General features: G+C 40.4%; 1 protein-coding gene across 1 annotated transcript; it reads right to left on the reverse strand.

The window, feature by feature from the left end:
• Positions 1-1158: 1158 nt before the first annotated feature.
• Positions 1159-24076, reverse strand: SUDS3 (SDS3 homolog, SIN3A corepressor complex component). The gene is made up of 12 exons (XM_063351183.1): positions 23588-24076; positions 21686-21755; positions 20560-20615; positions 20107-20178; positions 17792-17811; positions 17062-17218; positions 13699-13794; positions 11673-11734; positions 10745-10766; positions 10075-10180; positions 5889-5973; positions 1159-2678 (listed from the first exon to the last, which is right to left on the reverse strand). The coding sequence occupies exons 1-12, from the start codon at positions 23751-23753 to the stop codon at positions 2580-2582; spliced, it is 1011 nt and encodes a 336-aa protein (XP_063207253.1). The 5' UTR covers positions 23754-24076; the 3' UTR covers positions 1159-2579.
• Between the last annotated feature and the right edge of the window lie 578 nt (positions 24077-24654).

Consider the following 24654-nt stretch of genomic DNA (forward strand, 5'->3'; position numbering starts at 1 on the left):
TCTAGTCAGAACCAGTTTACATACCCATCTCCCCAGTCCATCCCACAGTACACTTGCATTTCTTCCTTCCCGCCCTGGCTGCTCACCGTCCGCATTCTTTCTTAGATTCTTTTCTCCCACTATAACTTCCAGTCCAAAGCTACACTCCTCGATCACCTGGTACGACACAAGGTGACTCCTGATGACAACAGTAACTTTCTCAGCACAGCTGGGTGTCCACAGGGCGGGCGGGGGGAAGAGGGAGACGGCGCAAGATTCCCACAGGTATTTAATTCCAGAAGACTATTCAAATTCCAATGAGAGTGAGAGCTAGAAATGTGTGTTCTGTCCCACCCCATCACACTCCCCCCCCCCCAGCCTTGCAATATCAGGCCACAGCTGATGGAAAGACAGGCTTTTGGCTGCAAGAGCAGCTATTCTTTCCCTCCTGTGCCAAGGAACAGGGATGGTAAGCAGATGTTGTTGATTCAGATTAAGATGCAGTGTTAAAGCTATGTAATTAAGCTCACACAATGTGCACCTATACCATGCCTGGCTCCAAGAGAGCTGCTGCACTTCCACACTTCTACCAATACCTTTAAAATTTCCCCCAAACAGATAACAGCAGCAGAGAGATCACCTGCTGTTAGCAGGTTGGCAAGGTATCTCCCCAAAATTGAACCAAAGTTCCCAGCTACTTCCACAAACGTGTATATTGGTAAAGTGATATAAGCAGGAAATGAATCCTGCTATTTACTTAGCACCTTTGATTATAAAAATGAACTATGATGTTTGTTTTAAGGCTCAGTGACAAATCCTGTTTGGCACATCATCACCTTATTAAAAACCTGTCACATGTGCAGAGAATGCTAAGTTATATTAAGTATGCTGTTAACTTGACAAAACACAGCCTGCTGCTTTCCACCTGGCTAACGCTGCAGCGACGACGGCGCTTTTCCAAGGGGCGGGAAACAGCAACCCTCTCCTTTCCTCGCCAGAGCTCCAGATCTCTCCAGTTGAGACACTAAACACAGTAAAAACAGGTAAGTTGTCCCAGCCACAAAGGCAATACATCACAAACTCAGCCATAACACTCCACTCCAGATCCACGTCCGTACATCAGTTCCTGGGATGTGACTGCCACCCAACTGCAGTAAGTAAAAGAAATGGAAACAGTCATTTAAAATACTCCATTTATCCAGATATGAAAGAAAGGCTCGACTGATGCTCAACAGGAAGGTAGTTCAAAAGCAAAAACAAAAGATGCCTCAAAGTGACAGATATTGATAAAGGCAGAAATCACAACTTTTTGTCCAATAATCAAAAGGAGCACAAAGTTCTTTTGCACAGAAGGTTGTGAACAGAACTGTGTAGTTCATGCCAGTGCAGTCACACATGGTACTGGTGGTTTCAGCCATCAGCAAAAGACTGGGAATAACAAAGGAATGCCAGAGTCAGATCTTTAAACATGTTGGAAGTGAGAACATTAATATCATCACTTGAGCATTTTCACTTGTACTATTGGAGGACAAGTGTAGAAACCCAGCGTTATCTCCAGTAATTAAAATACCCTTCAAAGGGAAACCTTTGCATGGCATTTTAGGGAATGAAGGTTTCAGCTATACACTAAGAGCAGCCAATGCCGCTTTCCACTCTGTACCAGGCTTCTTTGGAAGATACAACAGAGCCAGTACCTTCTGTCAGCAGGATTCCAGCATGACCTGTTACTCTAAGCATCAGTGAAGAAAGTGAAATTTAGCTTTCATCTCTCTACACGTATGAGTGGTTTTACTCATACGTATCATTCACGTAGTCTTGCTATCTGCAAAGTCCAGTTAATTAATGCTTTGGTTTATACTCATCTGCCTATTTCAGGAAACGGACTTCAGCAAATAGACATACTCTTTGCTTGTTCATTGAAGGGTCTTTTAATGTGAAGAGAAACGGAAGCTTCTGATTAACCACGCATGACTGCTTAACTACATTAAAATCAACTGGATTCTCAGCAGTTTCTAAGCTGTTCACACTTTCCAAAAAAAAGCCTCAGCGCCCAAGTCTTTCAACAGTTCATCCAATAAAGCTGATGTCATATACCAGGTATTACAGACGCATCTCTCGTCTGCAGCTGAAAGCTGGCAAGATTAATCTCCTTTTGCCCAACATCCCGAGCCTTGCAGGAGAACGAAACCAAAAAGAACAAATAACCTCAGGCCTTTACAAGCAAAGCTTCTTCCATTGGTCTGATTCAAAACAGAAAGGTTATGTTGTTTTCAACATACGACTCCCATCTATGCACCATGAAACAATGATGAAAAAAAAATATGATGCAAAGTCTTCTTAAATAGTCACCCAAAATATAAAGGAAGCATACAGAAGCTCGATGCAAAAATCCAGAAATAGTCCAGGGCAGTGCTTGGGTACCACTAAAGATTTAAGGACTACTGGGGATCGTGTGGCCAGCCACAGACTGTCTCATCAGAGGTCACGACAGTGTTCTCTGCTGCTGAGTGAACAGACTGCCATTCCCCGTTAGAGGTTTGTCTATCCATTAAAAAAAAAAAAAAAAAAAAGGAAAAAAAAGACCAAGGAAGAGCATACAGTCACGCAGCTGATCGTCGACGAATGACAAAAACACCTCGCTGCAGCTGTCCCAGATAGATCCTCATCTTTGTGCTGTCACTGGTTTTCCGCACCCAGATCTGCATTAAGAAATAATAAAAAAAAAAAAGGGCAGTGAGATATATTGGGGAGCAAAAGGGAAAACCTACAGTAAGCAATATGCAGACAAGTAAGTCCAGGGATTCTTATTGCCAAATCTGAACATCTCTGTTATTCAGGGTGCACAGACGATTTACCTTAATCCCTTCTCCCTCCCCACACTAGGCATTTGCAACCTGAATAGAAAAATGAAATAAGGTTCCTAACTTTGCCACCTGAACTTGCTGCTCAAAACACTCATCAAGAAAAATTACCCTTTCCAAGCACCATCAGGAAAGCAAGTTTCCGTCTGCCACAGCTCGCAACAGAACTCTGGCATTAAGCTTTACCTAATCAAGAATAAGTCTCTCTAGATCCACAGATCATAAAATTATCTATCCTGGGATTTGCCCAGACAAGTAACGATTAGTCAGATGAAAAGCTTATTCTGATTTTGTTCAGTGAAGCATTTCTCAAAATGTATTAAATAAATTGTATCTGAAGATAAAAGGGCGTTTTTTAAAAACACCTGCATGGAAGAATTCACATAACTTGCCGATATTCAATACGTTTCAAAGGACAAATTGCTGCCGTGGAGGCAGCCGCTCAGGATTTTTAAAAAATAAAAATCACTTTCAAGTAGTTTAGACCCAAATACCTGTACTTTAAAAATCAAGTCTGAGCAAAACTCCTCCACAATTTATATTCTAATGCATTTACACATATTTAAATAAATACATGGAAAATAAGAGTTATCCCGCTCTTAGTACTAGAGTATTTTAGGACACAAGGCCAATATTGCCTAACACAAAGGACTAAAAAGTTAGTGTTGGCATGCGATTTATCCAAAACTTTTTTTTTTATTTTAGATATATTAGCTCAGGCCTGACACAGTAGATAGAGTTAACTTTATTATTTTAATTATAAATTGACTTTACTAGCAGAAGCCCTCAATATAGAAGAAATTTAATATTTGCCTGCATTTGATCAGTTATTTCCCTAGAGAAATCAGAATCCACCTTTGCCGATAATCATCTCTCTACTGCAACATTTCCAAGAATTTGGTATGTTTCACTAAGCAGAAGAATTCTTAAGTCTACAAGCTCTGAGCAACCATCCAGAACAACAGACAAAACACGTACGGCTTTACATTCTACCACAGGATGATGGAACGGTGTATTAGTTTTGCTAAAGTTAACCGCTTTGTTAAGTTCTATTCAGAGAAAATTTAAAACCCAGTTTTAAGTGACCACACCAGTGAAATTACTTATTAACGCTAAAATGTGCCACACAGTTCAGAAAAATAAACACATCAAGACATATACTGAACCTAAAACTGATGTTTCAAACTTGCAATGTATTTTGCAACCAGAGGATAACATCTATTAGTTCTAAAGAACTGAAGGAGATGGTAAATATAAACAACCAAATCCACCTCTGAATTTCTTTTATTCCTAGATTGTAAAAGAAAAATAAGCTTCCTCCTTTTTTCAACTTCCAACAAATTGAGATTGCTGAATAAACTCATGGGAATAAAAACCAAACAACCCACGAGAAAACCCCTTCCTGCACACACCGAAAAGTTTACTGTTGTCAAAAGGCAAATGACTGAATTGGTTCCACACGCTTGGCCAATGATTTCCACCAATGCAGCATTTGATTCACAGTTTCCGAGAAAATGACATCAGAAGTAATAGAAATGTATTCTGTTTAGATCTAAACACATCAAGTTTTAAAGAATTTGAGGCTGGGGAGATATTTTTGGTTTGTTTTTTAAAGGGGATCATCACAGCTCAGACTCCGTATTACGGAGGCCCATAGCCAATTACAGAATTCAAATCCAGTTTAAGAAAACTGATTTAGACCTTCATATGAAGAAAGATGCCGGGGGTACGCTGTTAACTACTTACATTTTCGGTACACGTATTTTCGGTAGAATTCCTTTGAATAACATGACTTCCTTTAGAAAAGCTATCAACTTTTGATTCCAGTCTACAGCTAGAGACCTCAAACCTCAGTCTGCCTTCTAGCTTCTAAATCCAAGCAGGAACCAGTAAGATCATAGTTTGCCAACCAAACTTTTAAATGTGTGATGAAATCCAAGATGTGCATGTTGTACTCCTGAGAGAGCATCTTATCATTTCAGTATTCTGTTAAGTATTTATCTCCCTTGGCTTTAGATTGTTGCAATGAACCATCACAACTGCCGTGCCTCCTTCCCCCGCCTCCCTCAAAAAAACCCACACAAAGCCGAAACAAAACCTATTGTCTCACTTTAAAGTGGAATTCATGTAATAAGAATTAATGGATTGCATTTCCTTCAGGTTTCAGGTTAAGATGCTCCCAAGAGATTGAGTTTTAATGGTGTAAGTTAACAGTAATAACTCTAATCAAATTAGCAGTAGTATATTTTTAATGCAACCATTAGCGTGCTACTACTACTTTATCTAAATAACCAACCGTTGAGCGTAACAACTGTTACTGCGAAGAGAACAGTTGTGATACAAAGCATATCCCATATGCAACTCATTTTGTTGACAATAAAATATTTTCCCTTAACTGCCAAAACAAGTTAAAGTTGCTTCACTGGCTGATGGAAGAGAAATGCATCCGTGTCTATAATTTCTTTCCTTGAAGTGTCTGAAACCCGCAAGGAAAAAATAAACCGCTCCTTTTGCCCCACTGATGGGGGCCGTTCAAGCACTAAGCTGTTTTGCAGCAAGATTCACATCAATCTTAGGCACACGCGTCTCTTCACCTGCTTCTCTAAGCCTTGCTCATTAGCCACAAGGAAACTGTCTCAGACAAGTGGCTCACCTGCCCCATCTCCCCAGTCAGTGGAATTATTTTTTTTTTTTTTTAATTTTGCATTAATAACAACTGTATGTTATGTTCTTGAAATAATGGGAATGGAACTTATGAATGCAGTGCTGGCGAGACGCAATGTCAGCTCTCCCCATTTTCCCCGCCTGCCAAAGTACTACCTGCAAAATGTAGGTTCGTTCTTTAGAAACGCAGCGAGTCTCTGCCCATCTCAAGAAGAGAACTCTCAACTCAGTTTTATCTTGGATTCAGCTTCTTTAGACACCAGACAACTACATCTTTTCTGAAAATAATATTGATTTTCTCTTATTCTTTACTAGACAGCCGTCTACCTGCCTACAGTGACTCTCAGCTTTCCCCACTCCCAGGAAAAACACTGCAGCTACTACCTCGTTGGCGCCCACAGAACTGATCACACAGCTGATCTTAGTGTTCTCTTTAGACTCCAGGTAAATCGCCTGGCTCTTGTGGTACCTGAAAAAAAAGAAAAATAAAAAGGAAACACATGAAACCATTAGCTATCCACAGACTGAGAAAAGAAACAGCAGTAAGACTGATAAAGCTCGGATTCTACAATAATTTGGATTCGAGTAAATACCAAGTTTGTGTCTTTCCACACCACTTTCCCCATCTTCACCAACACAGTGGTGGTCTGATTCTACACACGCACTTTGCATTTAAATGACACTTCAGAATGCATGAAAATCAATTCACATTCAATTCTGTACACAGATTACTGAAAACAGGTTTCACATCTGAAAGAGGGAGGGTCAGAGCATGAAGCCACCAAAGAGGAAAACGCCAACTCACAATAAGCCCATGTTTCCAGAATTAATCAAACTAACCTTTCCCATTTCAGACACAGGATGGATTTTAGAAGGCAACTCCACGTTATGCCTGATAAAATGGGACTGAGAAAAATCCCAGCTACTCAAAAGTTATTCACATTTCCCAATACAAAATTACTAGCGCACCACCACCACAAAAGAAAAGTGAACTGTTCTCAGTCAGTGCAGTCTATGTATTGTTTAAACAGACACCTCAAATTTCTAATACTGTCTTATTTTGTGAAAATACCCAAAATGGAAGGTGATGAGTAACTGACTCTCTTAAGAAGCTGGATATAGCTGCCATAAGGAGGCTGTGTCTAAGCATATCCATTTTTTCCCCTTTTAGGTCATATTTTAGTCATGCTATATATTTTTCTTAGTGCATTTTGTATAAAACAAAGTAAAAAAAATCCGTAATTCTGAATTGCTTGACTTCATGGTTTCACCTTCTTTGCAGACCATGTTTCTGGTAAGTGCTGCAAAGTGTGCTAGACAAAACTCCCCAGTTTGTTTATTCTGCCTCAGAGAGTTCCATAGGCAGAAATAATTATACTGAAACAGATTATTTGTAAGTAAATAGTCTTAATCAAGAGAACATCTAAATGCCTTACAGTTCTAAAAGCATACCTCTGTTTCCACCTTTACCCTAATCATGATGCGCTTCATATTTAACAGGGCAATCCAAGCTGCAGGATCACCGCACAAATTCCCCCACTAACTACTCAGTATGCAACTCCCTGCAGTCTGATTGGCTGACAGCCACTTGTCAAAACGCGTGGATTTGCATAATCTTTACAGTTATTTCTACAACCACCATACTGTAAATATGGAAGCCTTCCAATAGTTTATTCCATAATCTCTTCCTACGGGCTCACGTACTTAGCATTTTCACGCTGCTTGCCAGCGACAAGAACGACAGTGACAGGTTTCATTCCGAACATATTAATTACCAAGGGGCTGGGCGAGGGAATAAAAACCCCCTCAAATTCCACAGCCTTTAGACACTTGTGCCCAACCATTATTCTTTCTCCTTCATTTTAACAGAAAGGATGTCAGGGGGTTTCAGCGCAGTGTAATAGCAGCCGTGATGAGCCAAAAAATCTCAGTCTGCTGAGCCCAGATGACCATTAATTGATATAAAGGAAGAGTATAAACTACTACAAACCAGACCTCGCTAAGATAAGGAATAAAAACCACAGTCCGGCAGTATCCTACCATGCCATGCCATGACTGCCTAAGCAAGGAGAACTGATGATCTTGATACAAGCAGTGCACAAGCCTCTGAGTGCAGAAGATACCACTGCAAACGACGGCTCTCACGTGATACCCGTGCCTGCCCCGATAATGAAGTCATTTTTCCACTCAAAGCTATTTCTTCCAATTTTTGATCAACAGTGAATTCCAAAGCTCATGACACAGACAAAGCTGGCTCCAGCCCCGGATTTCACAGCACAAGTTACTGTCCATCGTTAAATCTATGTTAACCGTGCAGAGAAAAGGCAAGGTAATAAGTTAGTTCATCACTTTTCCCTTGCAGAGTTGTCTCAACTGTCTCATGCTCCATGGACACCGAGAGACAGCTCCGCTGAAGGCACAGTAGCCAGGTACATCTCAGTTCCCTGCTCACATCTCAGCCTTTTGCCGCGTTTATATACCCACAGGGGAACAGAGGGGTAGAACTGAGGAAAATACTTTGGATGAAAAACGCAATGGAATTTCAAGTTGGCTTTCAAGAGGAGAAAAGTGCCAAACAACTCCTGCTTTTGCAGGAGGTAAAATACACAATACTGACAAGTGAGGCAAACAAAAATAATTCCACTTTCTACTACAAAATATTTTGCTGAAAGGTCAAGATTTTCAACTGCACCTCCATCAGAAGACTGAAAGAAATCGCTCTGCATTATTGTATGCAGACAAAGGTAAAAGCAGAAAGATGGCTGTTTTACAGTGAATTGGATTTTGGGATCTGACAGGGGGGCATGGAGCAAATTGAGGATAAAACACTGAAGACTAATTCCACATCCATCTGAAACTTCCTACACAAAGTCTCCACTTTGGAGAGATGTTTGTGAAATGTCTCTGGAAGACCTTAGGGAGTCCATTACTAGCCCTAAACATTCACTATTTTGAGATAATGGTCCTTCACGGCTGCTGTCAGGAACCGGAGAAAGTAGTCACTCCTGAGCTGTCAGTTTTATTATTTCTGGTGCACACCAGCAGCTCCAGCCTTAATACACCTTAGAAAAAAAAATTACCCTCCCACTATCAAAAGTTATTTCATCATTTTAAAATACCAGCTACTTTGCACAAGTATTATTACTATCAATCAAAAAAAAAAATCTAAGCAGAATTATTACAGCCAAAAAAATGTAAAATACTTCTCTTAAAACAGCATAAGAACAAGGAGGACAGGAAAGGCAACAGCTGGAATTCCCGACAGTGAGACCCCCATGACAATTGAATTCAGCAAGATCAAAACATCTGTGTTTTATGTCCCAACTAGATACCTTTCAGTATGTGCTTTTGAGAAATTCATCTGGGCTCAGTGAAGCTCTCCCCATTTTAAATTTTGTGGGAGCTTTGCTGACAGATTACTCCAGAATCCATCTTTCCTTTTCTCATGCTCAAGAATTCTGAAGAACAGTTTACTCATCCACATATATCCTAGAGGATAGTCACTTTACACGAAAAAAAAATTATGAAAAAAAAAAAAGAATGTCATGAATTTCTGAAATAACATGTAGCTGTTCGGTTCATGTCTTCTTTACGCTTCGCAGAAGTTGAAGCTCCAGGCAGCAGCTTTTATCGGAGCTGTATACACTGAACCCTCGATGAAACCTCACTGTCAGAAGACTAGCAGAAAGAAAAACTGACCAACTGCACAAGACAACTGCTGCGTAGAAAACAAGCTATCATTTTCCAGGATAAAATTATAACCTCGTCGCTTGTTACTTTGAGCCACCAGAACACCAAAGTAGGTTACAAATAAGCATACAACTTGCAAATCGCTTTCTGCTCAAGGAGTACTAGATTGCCGCCCTTGATTAACCAGTTTTGCATGTCTCACAGATTAAGTTCAAAACCTACTAACATTTCTCTGCAGAATGTAATATTTTCCTTGCGTTTTGTGAGGCTTGCACAGCTATATGCTCATAAAATTTAACAGAGCTAAATCAAATCAGCAATTCCGAAGTTGCTTCTCCCATGTGGGTTTGATCTTTAAAGGTTATTTGGATTTGTTATTAGAAACATTTTTCATTCTGTTCATTTGCTGCACAACATTTCTTCCGCCACCTTGTGGAACGATGAGCTAGTGTTCTACAAAACCGAACACCAGGACCGTGAGTACTGCTGACACCTCTGTCCCGGCAATCGCAGAGTACCTGTAACTCAGCCGACCAGCTTCACAGCTACATCACGCTGCGTCTGCTGCTGGCTCTTTTAATGTCAGGTTTGACAAAAATGTTTCCCAAGTGTCACAGCGTGCACCACTGATTCCATGGAAAACATTTAAGTCTCCTTCTATTCAAGCCAGTAGTTACTCTGGGAAGTCTACGAGGTCGAAGCACTCCATTATCACTTCTGATTTACCAGTGTCACAATGATTAGCCCTCGAAGGGGCTAACCTCTGCCCAAAGATGTTTTGTCCCCAAATTCTTTCATCAAAGCAGTTTCTCTCCACAGTCTTTGTCTCTTCACTACACAAGGCTCACATTGCTTAAAACAGAAATTTACCAGGACTTACCATCTCTTATCATAATAGAGTTTTCCATCTTCTATTCGGGCTTCAAACCGCTGTGCTGGAGACTCTGCTGGTGTTGCTGGGAGGTGCTCGGGAGAGGACGGAGAGGCTGAGAACAGGAGAGAGACTGTGTTTAAAGACTAGCTTGCATTCACCATGCAATAGCATAACTGACTGCAGAATTGCGATCAATAATGTCATCTTAAACTGAAATAATATGCACAGAAAGCTACAATCTCAAATTTCCATCAGAAAAATAACTTTAGTCCCACTCTGCCTTGAAATAAAGTGTACAGATACATCTAGAGAACCAAAAGCATAAAACCTTAAGTTCTCAATCCTTCCACCTACTTGACAAGCAGACAAGCTGCCCAGACGCATCCGAATATAACGGTGACACCTCTTTACACAATTAGATTGTCCCATGCCCAAATGTTTCAGCCATCCATGCGCCTCCCTTCCCACCCCTGACAAACTTCAGAACAGCTGAAGAGACTCCACGCACAGCACCCATTCGCCACAGTAGCTACACAAAGAACAGCAATTACACCGTCAAAACAATTATACAGTCAAATTACACAGTCAGCAATTATACAGTCAAAAAGCCTACAAGATAATTCTCTGTTCAAAACAGCATGACTGTGAGCAAGTTCTAATGCAACTGTTAACTCACCTGGTCTCTTGGGTGATTTAAGCTACATGGAAAGAAAGCAAAGAAGTGTTAGAGATCTGGCATGAGCCATCGAAGTTCGCAGTAATTATTTCAGATAGTCTTACTTTCATACTCTAAATGATCCTTTCTTAAAATGTACCGTCAAGTAGCATAACACGTAACCAGAACAGCATGCCATGAACAGCCAAAGGTGCAGATAATCAGTATCGTGATACAAAAGGTCTGCAAACTGAACTCCTTCAGAGCATTCAGGTAATCCACTAAAACAAGTCAAAACCAAACCCATCCAACACATTATATTCCTTGAACACGATCCAACATTTCTCCGGGTACACAAAATACAGGAGATAAATCATTAGAGACACCTCAACAGCTGGCACAAAAAGCACGCTCCACTACCATCCGCAAAAGCCTTAATGAGCAGCCTCTATTATAACAAATTAGATAAGCCTTAAAGCATTTAGCAGGAAAGCAATAGGTTAATAAAACCTAGAAAAAACTATAAACATACACACTGTACCCCATGCAGTTTGCTGAAGCATTGCAACAGTGGGGAGGGGGAAAAAACCCCACCTAAAAACACCCCCCCACGCTAAGGCCTAAACCAGAGGCAGAAAGACGTGTTAACATCTGCTCAGCCGTGCGGGGGAAGAAAGAAACTCCTTAAGATAGCTCATCACTTGGTTCAGACAAAAGGTTACATTTTTAGATGACAGTCATTTTAATTAGGTTAATTAAACCTATTAAAATAAAAGGGAGGAGATACCATCTTGCTAAATCTTTTATTGTGTTACTTCAGAAAGCCTACTGGGATGAAGTAGTCCCACATCTCAAAAAGGAACATAAAACAGAGAGCTCTGTTCTCTTCAGGGAAAGAATTAGCTTTCTCTTTAAAACAAAGAAATACAAACCAAGCAATAATCCCTACCTTATTCAGTGTTCTCAGGTCCTCCATTATTTGCTCATCGGTCAACAAATAATTTAGCTGAGGTATCCAGAATTAAGGTTCCCATAAGCTCTCGACAAGCAAAGCTAAAAGTTACAGGTCAATGACATTCCACTTGACTAAATGTAAGCCAAAACGTTTCTGTAAAGTTGTGTAAGATTTTAATGAGTGTCACACTTGAGCTTTTTTTTTTTGGTCATCTGCCTTAATACAAGCCCATCTCCACAGAGCCTCATATTTAGCAGCAAATAGAGTGCAAAATCATTTTAACTTATTCAGACATAACCATCAATGAAAAACCTCTAGTGCACTGACATTTACTTCATGGAGGCATCAAGCATTAGCGTTTCCAGCAGTTTTCATCTTGCATTTCTGTAGAGTACAATCTGGGAGCTGAAACACAACAGACTCGCTTCAGATTTTGTACAATGAAGCTGAATCCCACCCAAACCTCGGAAAAGAAATGAATCATTTTGCAACTCAGTAAGCAGGAATAGAGAGATAGGGAGAAGAGGGGAAAACCCACAAACAAAACACCTCCAAAAAAGAACCAGAAAATAAAGCCAGAGGCACAAAACACATCCTTGTGGGGATGAGGATGAATAAGAGCCTACCATTCACCTGAATACAAACCCAAAAATCTCAGAACACAGAAATTAGCGTATTAAAACCTTACTACAGCTCCACTGCCATTTTGTGGAGTTTCACAATCACATCTTCGTATGTCCCTTTCCTACTGCTCCTCTGTCACTTCCACACAGAAAAGCTCCAAGTACACAGAAGGAAAACGATACCCAGACAAAGCAGTGGACCCACCCTCTCTCCAGCTTTAATCTATAGGGCTTCTTCAAAACAGCCGTCAAATCAGAAGTATTAAGCTCAAGTTAACAATTGCTAGGCTACATTTTAAGGATTTTGGTTCTGATGGACTTTAATCCTCCCCCAAGCGAGAAAAGGTGGATAAAGTTTCATACCGTGGCTGCCGTATCACGCTCAATTACTAGGTCATGTTCACTATGAAACTCATTTATTTTGGATGAGATAAGGGCACTAATAAATAGATTTATTTTTTTTCCTGAAAGAGCAAACAGGATCTCCAACCACAAAGAGGTTAATTAAAACTGGAGATGCTCGTGACCATCCCACACGAACTCTAGAAGGTCAAGGTTTGATATTGCCTTCAGAAAAGTGTGAGTCACTCAGAAGTCATAAGGTAAATTTTTTAATCTGATTTAGGCCATACGAGCTTGGAATCTAATGAGGCTCTGCGAAGCAAGTATCACTGCCTTCCTCTCCAGGTGAATTTAATATACAAATAGAGAAAGTGCCTATCATCAGAGGAGCCAAAAATGTATTTCCAGAAGCCAAGGAACATTAATTACAAGAAACATGCAACAAGGCAGAAGAGAAGGATTATATACACGTTTTTCTCTCCTGTGATATATAAAACCAGGATGGATTTTCATCTTTTTTTTTTTTTATTCAAAGAACAAACCTAGCACTCCTCTCTCTTGCTATGCATCTCTCTGGATTAGAGATCTGAAGCCTTTATCAGAAATGGAAAAACTAGTTTGATATGACAAATACGATCTTTCTGGCAAATGTTTTGTCATATCTTGAAATGAAAAAAGCTTTGGCTCATGTAAAAAGCCATTTACTATCTATGGAATCAATTACCTCAGCATTTATATACAGTGTTCTTTTAAAGTTTTTCCTTTGTGGAAAAGATTGCCTGAAGAATTCAAACTATTCTCACTGACAAAAAAAAAAAAGTTATCTCACGACACTGTAAAGTTAAAGTTAGGATACTGAGGGATCTCCAGAGACTGGTTGTGTTACGTTAGTTTATCACACATTACACAACAAATTGTGCTTCAGTATTTCCTAGATTCAAATCTGATCCTAGCACCTCGTTTCATTTTCCTTCCTATATAAAAAAAACCCATAGCTGCAGGTGGCATACTGGCTTCAAATACAATAGCCCTCCAATGACTCTGTAAAAGGATATCAGGGGCAGGTTTCCTCCTCTTGTCTGGGATAGGAACTGGATCGTTTGGTCGCCGCCTCAGTTTCCTTGTCATAATGGGCTTCACTTCCATCGAATCTGTAGAATAAATGAAGTTGGAGAGCTGATAAGACCAGAGGGAAAGGAGTAAGAAGCATCAGCTTTCTACACAGGGAAAATAATCTTTCCTCTTTCATACAGAAAATTGGATTTTTTTTTGTGATAGCTTCCAGCATCCAAGCTGGAACTGCTGACAGTGAATTCAGGTTCTCTTTCATACTAGGTCACTATTCAGAAACAGCACTGTGATGCCATGGTTACAACTTTTGTGGGCTGGAAGTGGCACAGTTGGTTTGGGGGCAATTTTACAGCTCCTTCACATACCGATAACAAGCACAATAATGCTGCAAGGATTCAGGGCAAGCTTCTTTAGTGCTAATGCTACCTGCTTTTGAACAGGTCATTCAAAAGTTCATGGAGTTCTTCGGTAACAAAACACAGATATTTAATAGCGTGAAAAACATCAGCTACAAATCAACTGCTCTCTGTTTCTTTTCTTTAAGCCAGAAAAATAGCTTTGTCAAAGGAATACAGATAATTACTCCATTCAAGATTGATACAAGTCCGCTGGAGCAATTTTAAACACAAATACTATTTAAATTCAGATTATCTCAAAATGTTTCAAATTATGATTAATGAAATGAACCTAATTAATAACACGCAGAGCCACAGCTGACAGGAAATAAATTGTAGCATATGCACTGGGGAAAAAGAAAAAACTGTTTAAAATTGAAATACAAGTCTCATCACCAAGTAATTATCCGAAATTACAGTTTGTCCAAATGTCTACAGGTAGTCTTAACTGAACTACTTAAACTCTTACAAATCACTCCATTTATGAAGATATCTTGAACTGACAGGCAAAAGAATACATCTTAAATGCTAAACGCATCATCTCACCTCACTTTCCATGTGCTGAGAATTATTTACTCATCTTTAAGTGCACCTGAATCACATCCCAGGTAGCACTTAAGTCTGCAAAGCCTCTTTGGCTCCCTCTAGACACCAAAACCTTGAGCAGCTACACATGTTCAGACCACACCAAATTACCTTTCTCCTTATCTCAAGGGTGAACAAGGATGACCATGCTGCACATCAAGGGAATAAATGTTATGATAAAAGCTTAAAAAAAAAAAAATTAAAGTGCCACTCACCGAGTGCATGCCAAAGGAAACCTTATCTCTAGGATTCAAAGCTGAATTTGAAAACCACTGAACATTAGTAGCCCTGCAGACACTAAAAACGTAACTTACTACGTTGAGTACAAGCAATTCTTCTCATTTGCTAAGACTGATTTACAAGAGTCTCAGAGGACGGGTTTTGAAGCACTTACTCAAGGCAATAGGCAGCCAAGTCAAGAAGGCTTTTTCTCCTTTTTAAAAATTAGCTTCAAATGAGTTGTCACAGAGCTGTTATCTATATTGCTTAAAATGTGAATAAGGCAGAGAGATCGATTTTCTTCTCTATCTTAGCATCCCGTATCTTAAAATTGTGACAAGTCAGCACAAAGGTTTCAGAAGAAAAGAGGGTTTGAGAGTCTTACGTTGACTGTTAAACATCTGAAGAACTCTGACATTCTCAAGAGAGTCATGAAACCTTATAAAGGAAGTTTTGAAGAGCTGCTAAAGCACGAACAGATATAACCTCAAACATAGTCTTGCATAAGGCTTAATAATTAAGAACCAGATTAGACAATGCTTCAGAACAGGAGGCAACTATTGCAACCTCATGAAACTGCCAACGCTCCCACCACTCACAGATGAGCAGATTCATCAGGTTAACTTGCACCCCTGTGTATGCTGAACTTCCATAGGTTTTATAAACCATCAAGTCAACATGTTCCAGCATTCTTATTTCTTAGCCTCCAGCAGGTGTTCACAACAAAATCCTTTACTTTAAAGAAATCACATTGCGTTTCTGCCAGTCTGGAAGGCAGGAGATAAGGGAGGGCTGACACCCACAGAATGGATGTCTTCTCCACAGTTACTTACATGCCTTTTCCTAGATTTGTATTTGATGAAATAGGTCATTTCTTCAGGACACACAACAACGCGGGGGCACATTTCCCTGAAGAGGATTAATCTAGACCCCAAATCAGACTACTAAATACTTCTTTTCACCCCTCCTCAGCCTCTGAAAATCCAAATCCTGATGCTAACAGACATCCCGCTGCTAGAGAAATTGTATTCCTTCAGACTCCTAAAACACTGGTATGCAGATTTCCGAAGGTAAGATCTAGTTGGATCCTGATCCAAGAATGAAAACCTGATTGCAAGATTAGTACCGTATCCCAACTTAGTAGCCAACAGGCACAGGCATAAGACAACAATAGGAAAGTTAAGGCTAAGGCACAGTTTGTAAGATTGAACTAGACTTCATAATTAAAAAAAAAAAAAAAAGACTGTGGAAACAGCACAGCTCAAGGTGTTTTCCAGACCACGTTAGCCCTAACAATTTATACAAGCCAAGAACACTCTTCAATATGTCCAAACAGGTTTAAATTCTTGCTCCTGAATGCTAATTAAATTGTTAGTTTACATACTTCTATAGATACTATGCAAGAAAGATATGAAAGGTCTAACTCACAGACAGGCGTCAGCAACACAACCAACACTGTCCACGAAGTGAGGGAGTTGCTCTTAAACAACAGAATCAAATCAGACTTCTGGTTCAGTATCACAGCAACACAATTTGTGAAGGAGGCTAATTACCCCTCTACTTGGCTCAGCTGTGTCAATTACTGCAAAGAGCACTGCCAAGGCACCAAGGGTACCTACTGGTCTCAGGAAAGAAATCCACCCATTTAACATCCATTTTCCAGAGTCTGGATACAAATGTAGCTCACAAATCTGTTTTTCTGGCTTTAAGAAGCACATTTCAACCTTTACTGTTTGCCTTTCTTCAACTTCTTGAACACCTATTACTGGATTAAAAAAAAAAGGACAGAGTTTACAACCCGGCACTGCTCGTTAGATCAATATTGAGCCATCTCTCAATAGTTTTATTGCCAGATCACAGGAACTAAAGCAGCCCCTTTCCCTGCATATAAGAAAACCTATCCATTCCGCTGCTTCACTGGCACTATTTTGATTCACCTGTTAGTAACTCAGGTCACTGAATTCTATTACGAACATCCTTCTCCATTAAAAGACCATCAATTTGTGTTCTACAACTGTTGGCATGTGGAAAGCTTTAAAAGCCTTCACACTAGCTGTCTGTACACACCAGCATTGCTACCTTTATATCTTTTTTCTAAGCAGTAGCAGAGCAGATAAGACAAATGATAGATGCCTATCTTGTTTTTACCTCCTGTTAATTCCATTGTCAGCTTTTCATTCTCAATCATCTTCTTTTTCTCTTCCAATTCCGCAATCAAATTTTCCTTAAGCTCAATTTTCTTATCTTCAAACTCCTTCGCTGCTGCCTTCTTTTCCTTGACATAGTTTTTTTCCACCTGATCTGTCTAATGCAAACCAAAAGAACAAAAAGGTTAACTAAGGAACCAATGGCTCACATTAATGATATCACAACAGCTTCTTTCAACTGCTGTATTGATTAGCTTTTCAGTTGAAAACTGTAGCCACTTCTAAAGATTATCAATATTCATAATCAACAGAAAAACATCTAAAAATGACTAAGTAAGCAGTACTATTTGGCAAAAGAATTAATTATTTTTAAAAAACATTTTAACATTGCATAACATATGAAGCCTCTAGCAAAGAGCTCTTCAGATTTATGCATAGCACTATCATTTACCTTAAACAAGCTTTTTAAACAAGCCAAATGCACAGCCAGCATACAGCAGAACCAGAGTAAATATTTCTTTTAATTCTATTTTAATGGCAAAGTCCAGAAGTTACCTGAAGTAATACCAGCAGTAGGCTGTGCTACATCTCAAGTGTAATAACGCTAGCTAGAGAAAGAAAATTTCTTCAAGCCTTCTGGGAGAACAAGCACAAGTACTAGTTGATCAAACAGGAGGTTTATACCTCTTCCATCTCGTTAATATATATTTTGATAAATTAAGAGTACTTACTTCCAGCTGGAGGAACAGTTCTGAAAGACAAGAAAGACTTAATTTATTATCTTCAAAGATGCACACAAGTACTTTCCTAACATTTTAAGTCATTGAATATTGCAGCCAGGAGAGGCAGTGAACTGAACAGTCTATGTACTCATCCAACCTCTTCTCTCACTTTGCAGTTTTGTGCTGTTTTCAGTGAAAATGAAAAAATGATGAAAAACTATGAAAAAATTCCACAAAAATGCATTGTTAATTGAAGTCTTCTATAGATTGCCAAGCAGATTTGCAAAGCTCACACAGCAGTATCTCATACTATTCGATTCAGCTATTGTTCCCAGCAGTACTAAGCACGTAGTCCATCTTTCTTCCATTTTAATTACAATCAATTAGTATCAGATACTAACTTCCCAGATAGGAGCTCGAAACATGTAGCTGAATGTATGGCCGGCAAAAATTCACAGCTAAAGCCAACTTCATGGATTTCAGCAATGACTGGTACCGAAATAATTCTGCAGCTGTTAGAAGATTCATCTACTTAACTCACATGTGTCTGATTTCAGGCTGTTTATGCCCGAGAGAACAAGCAAGGAAATTGTTATGTTTCACTGACGGTTAAGTTCTAACACATGGCAATGGTTAGTTCAAGTCAGACCTATGGATTTCTGGGTGTGAAATAGTTCTGCTACTGATGTTTTCCAACTCCTAACAACTTGAAATGAAGCAGGATGGGATCCTTCTTGTGTTTCCTGGAGGACATAATGCCCAAACCAAAGCTTTTACTCAGGGTAGTGGCATAACAGCAAACTAATGCAACCGATCAGTCCTCAAGTCACCATATTCCACCAGCGTATTAAGCTTTGGCAATATCCGAAATAGTAAAAGCTTTTGTAAAGATCACAGGCTTCAACTATATTTTGGAGAATACTGTAGTAGCAACACTGTAGTACTGTGCCCTTTTTTTTTTTTAAATAATTTTAAAAAACAACAAAATAGAAACCAAAGATGATAATGGCCCAATAAAAAAAAATAAATCAATCAAACCTTTTGCTTGCAAAGAGCTCTACCAATTAATTGAGCATGGAAGCAGTGTTACAGAGGTAATCAAATACAAGCAAACCTCAACTATTGCTTTAGTATTTCTGAATTATCAAAAATACAAACCCAAAGCCTCAACATGGGAAGACCATTCTTCCTGTATCACTAGGCAGTTGGATTTTTTTAATCATAAAGTTGAAAGTTATCACCATCTGCCCTCTTGTGGAAGAAATATGTTGCTGCAACACTGGTCTGTGCCAGCCAGAAATACGAGTTAGCAGTTAGGCTTAATTTTATCAAAGCAACCCTATATTACTAGAATGCAGCTCTAACGTACATGAAATTCACCTCAGATGACAGATTCCTCTTAACAAGAAGTAGTTCAATTTACTTAAATTCCTCAAACAAATCCTTTACGCTTCCAAGCACTTTTAGAAAGACACAATTTATACTATTCAAAGGTTGGAGTATTTTAGCCACTGCCTGTCATATTTCCCAGAGTAACAGCCCAGGCATTACAGGACTCATCCAACTTTTCTAAAGGAAGAACAGTTACATCTCCTATTTCCACGTAATAGCTTCTATAAAAGACCCTGCTTCGGTATCCAAAATAAGAACCTACTGGAAAGAGAACAAACAAGAAAGACGGAGGGCAAGCAAACGGATCTGATTTCCAAGCCATTTCTCTGCAGTAACACAATAAAGGCTCCCTGGACGGGCCGAGAGCTGGGCTTTTTAAAAATTAACTTGGGCCTTTGCTCCTGTAACAGAGTGCCAGAACACAAAGTACCAGCAGCCCATTCCGTGTCACAGCTGTACAGAATAACAGCTTCAGCAGCAAACCCTCTGTACTCTTTTTTCCAGGGCATAAACCAGATCTTTGGGAAAGCATGTAGTCCTAACTTTCCATTTCTGCAAACTGAAAGAAACAACGCACCTGAAGGTTTCAGACAAGTTGCACAAAGAACAAGCCAAAGTGGGGGACTGTAGGTTAGGCACGGTGGCAGATAAAAATTAAACCATTTTTTCCACTTGCGCTGTTCCACACCAATGAAGACTAAAACTGTTTAATAAACAGTCAGCAAACAATGCTGATTAAAGAGGAGGGGAATCAAGACAGATCCCATCATGCTTCGTGCACGTTCAAAAAAGCCTACACTATACCCTTGGAAGCAGAAGAACCCTTTGTTCCAGAAGTTCCTTTTCTTTAAAGGACAGAATTACCATTATTTTTCTTCACGTGCCTAAAAGGACGTTAAAGTTATACGTAGTGTCTTAGAAATTCAGTTTACCTGCATTTCGTATCCTTTCTTTGTACTGCTGGTCCAACTTTTTCATTCTTTTCTGGTATTCCTGAAGAGTACCTAAGTTGGAAAAAATAAAATTCCAGTGGGGATCCACAATTTATTTCAAGTATTACATTTTCTCAAGAAGCCATACACCACTTGAAACACAAACACTAATATCTGAAATCAAAAAACTATAGTTCTAGTTTGCTTATTTTGATAAGCATGTTCTTCGTTTTTTTCAGAAAGCCAACTACTCCTTTTAAGGAATGCTTTAGTACACAAAGGCTTAACTAAAAGTGTTTAGAGGGATGGAAAGCAGACATTTGTCACTCAGCAGCATGACTGAGAGCCAGCATTCAGTGAAGGATGCTGTTTACATCTTTCAAGACCCTCATCCATGTTTGAAAAGTGCTGAAAATTGTTTTGAAGAAAAAAGCTACCCCCTTCAAAGCTTACCTTCCTGCAATTGCTGTAACTGCCTCTTCAGAGATGCCAGTTTGTCCTGATACATCCTGCAAAGACAGAGAACTCAAAACTTCACTTTGAAAAAACAAACTTACATTGTTTATTTCACCATCTGTTTAGGTTACAATGTGTTTATACAGGATTAAAAGCTTTTCAGAAGAACTTCAGGAAACAAACAATAACTAAAAGAATATTATTCAAATGCAAGTCTGTTTAAAAACCCTGCCACCCCATTGGTTTTACAATGCACCCAAACCAATTCTTTTGTAAGCAGTTCAGGCTAAAATAGGACTTTGGTGGTTTTTTTGTTAATGTTGAAATTTGAAATAACATTTAGATCTACAGATGCCAGAAACTTTACAACAGCATCGTTCTGCCACTTTGTCAAGTCTTAATCTTTGTGTATTATTTCCATACTTATAAAACAGAAGGTATTTCCTGACGTAGATCTTGGCATTATAAAAAAAAACAAACCCAAAGTCCACTCCTGATGCTGTTGCAAACTTCGAATCATAGAATGGTTAGAGTTGGAAGGGACCTTAAAGATCATCAACTTGCATTTCCCTTCTCACATATCTGTGGTTTAACACGAGCGAAGTCTTCCTGTATTAAAACACGTCTCTGCCAGTAAGCAAGAGCACAAAATACTGCAAATACACCTAAACATCAAGGGAAACTATTTCAAGACTCCAAAAAGCCTGTCTTCTTGGACAGGACTAGCATTCTGTTGTTTAAGGGATTTTAATAGGCATCTTGCTTGGCTTAAAGTAGATCCTTTATTTTATTTAAAGGATCTGTCTGCAGCAGGATTCATTTACAGCAAAACTCAGCTGCTCCCAGAAACTGGTACCTATCTCTTTGTCCAAAACAGTAGCAGCACTTAGTTTCTTGAATACAGAACACAGAAAGCAACTGAGGAGAGAAACAATACAAGTATATGGACTCTTTTGCTAATACATTGGGATAGGCACTTAAAAACTCCAATCTTGGCCCAAAACATTGCAAAGTTTAATGAAAAAAAAAAAAACAACAAAAAACACCCCAAAAAACAAATCAACAACCCAAACCCCAAATAAACAGAACACTACCTTACTTTTGATTAGAATGAGTTACTTACTGTTCTTTCATTTCTACAAAGTCCTCTTCCTCATGTTTTGCCAGGTCAGTTTCACTGGCATCCTCAGTGTCTAAACGAGGTAAAGAAAAATTTGTTAAAACTAAACAAGTATTTAAAAACACCAAAGTAGTAAACTATTTAAAAACAAAGAAACAAATAAACAAAAACCCCAAATCTCAGGCAATCTAGCCTCAAATACACAACCAGATAGGCCTCTGGAGGGATGAGTTCAGTTGTTTAACGAACCACCTCATCTCTTTCCTGCAACTGCAAGTAAATCTACGTAAATCCTCTGGTAGTTTTACAGTGAAGCTTATATCAAAGCCTAAACAACTTCAGCTACTCTGGTGATTTCTTCCCAGTTTAAGACAACAGGCTCTACATTAACACTCACAAAGGTGAGACAGAAAGTCTAAAAACCATTTCACAGACTTCTTCCTATAGTTTCACCCATGACATAATATACAGTATGGAAGACAAAGGCTGAAACAACTGTAACTTGTTCTGCATCTTGACCTGAAATGCTCCAAAATGAAAATACTATGACTAGATGCTGTCAGGGTTGACCACAAAGGTCTTGCTAAAGATAACAAAGTTATTTGCTGTGATCTGAACTTGACTTCTCCCTGCACGTCACACAGAAGAACTTCAACACCTATACGTAACAAAGACCAGCAGTACCATAAAGATAGCCCCAATTTTATGAATAGATAATACAAACTATAAACAAATTAAACCCATATGGGACTGCTAGTTTTTTCCGATGCCTTTTCAGGCTTCTATTTGTAAGACATGGGTAGATAAGAATTAATTACATTTCCTCCCCAAGGAGAGGTCTGTGCCTCCAGGCCAGAGCTGTGGTAGGCAGGGTACAGCTGTAAAGCCTAAACTACAGCTGTACTCCCTACAGGTGGACAGGGGGCACCAGTCCCTTAAATCTTCAGATTTTTCTTTAACTATGAACAAATGCTTTAAGCTCACACGTATTAAGATAAAATTCAACAGACCAAATATAAAACAAGAGATGTCTAGGTCACCATAAAGGACTTCCATACTCATATGCAGCCACGGAGAGCCCCCCATGACCAGTATGCTGCCATCCTTTGTGAGGATCTACAGATTGAGCTCCAGCACCTCATTCATCAATGTACCAGACAGGATGGGGCACTCTGGCTACCAGAGCAACAGATACTGTGGAAGGGTCATTCTTCATCTCCCTTATTTGTTATTTTTATGGACCCTACACCCCAGAATACTCTGGGTTCTAATTCCATTTCCTCTTCTTCACGGCTTTCCTGGTCCTTCTACAAAACCCCTCTTTCCTCGGACATCCTCTTGCACATCCTAACTTCTGTCCACGTTTTCTTCTACTTTAACTGCCTCCTTCCCCCCTGCCCCTTCACACCACAGAAATATAACCAAACTTCATACACAGAAATATAACCAAGCTTCATACACCAGATTTCTCCCCTACTTTTATCCTTTTGCCCCATGCACCCAAACCCACCCCCTCAGTGCTCTCCCCCTGTCTCACTGCCTCTTCTTCCCCTGGGAAACCACTTCAATCCCACCTCTCCATCAGCTTCACTTTTCTACTCTTCCATAGGGAACCCCAGCATTTTAACAGACACTTTTCTTCGTGTTTTCTTGCTGCTCCAGACCACTTCACCAGACCCAACCCAGGCCTTCCTTCCCCAGACACTCTCCTCCACCTCCTCAGCGCTCCATTCCGGAGAATTCCCCTTCTTCAACCCGCCCCCGCGGTGAGAGCCCGCCGTCACCCCCCGTAAGCCCCAGGCACCGCCGCTTCTCCCCCCTGCCCCACTCCCCACCCTCCCATAGCACTCAACTCCCCTCGACCCCTCTCCACCCTGCTGCGGCCCAGCCCACCCCGTTACCGACCCTCATCGGAGTCGCGGGCCCGAGCGCTCCGCTCGCCGTCCTCCTCCTCGGCGCTCTCCAGCTCCTCCTCCTCATAGTACTCGGGGCCTGGGGGCATGGTGGTGGCGGTGGCCCCGGGCGGAGTGGGGGCCGGCGGGGTGGCAGACACCAGCCCGGCCGCGCTCATAGCGACGGGACGCAGCCGCCGCGGGCCCGCGCCTCCGCCCGGCAACGGCGACGGGACCCGCGCCGACACTTCCGCTTCCGGAGCGCCTCCGCCCGGCGAACGCGGCGGGCAGCCAAAGGGGGTCCTTAGCAGAAAGCCACCGGTTCGAGTCCCGGCCTCGGCAGCTGCGGGCTTCTCCGGCAGGGTTTACTCTTCAGGCTTTACTCTTCGAGGGGCGTAGGGGAAAAGGGGCTTCGTCTGGACCCCCCCCAGATCTGTGTCCTCGCTTTTTGACACCAAGGTGATCCCATCTGCCACGAGACACCTGCATGGCAGGACACACAGTAGTGTCACTGCTCACCCGGCAAGGAGCAGGACCTCACAATGGCGGGAACAGACCTCTTGTGACACTTACACTACTCTTTCCAATGATTTATTTTATTTTTTAAATACAGAAATTACTTCCTTGTTCCTCCATGCTCTCAAAGCACCACCAAGGTACTGGAATCTCGCAGTCACCCAGGTGAAGCAGTTGCTTCATGCCAGCAAACAGCAGCTTTCCTAGAAGAGCCCAAAGCCATAACAAATGTCTCCCATCTGCCAGGTACAGGTGACCCTCCTGACTAGGCACTGTGATAAAATTAAGGACCAAGATACAGATCCTGCAGCAAAATTCACATGCAGGAACCATTAAATACAAGATCCTACCCCCTATGAAAATGCCTCCCATTGATATTTCAGGCTAAATAGCTCAGCCATTTTCTGCAACTCTAAGTCACCTGGGAAGAACTAATTAGTCTAATTGCCTCCAGCAGAGCCATGCTAAATGCTTACCCTAACAGTTGTGAGATGCATTCCCCAAATGCACAACTTACTGACTCACTGAGATACCATAAACACCTAACCCAGGGAAAGGAATAGG

This window comes from Chroicocephalus ridibundus, chromosome 13, assembly GCF_963924245.1.
Source record: "Chroicocephalus ridibundus chromosome 13, bChrRid1.1, whole genome shotgun sequence".
NCBI lineage: Eukaryota > Metazoa > Chordata > Aves > Charadriiformes > Laridae > Chroicocephalus > Chroicocephalus ridibundus.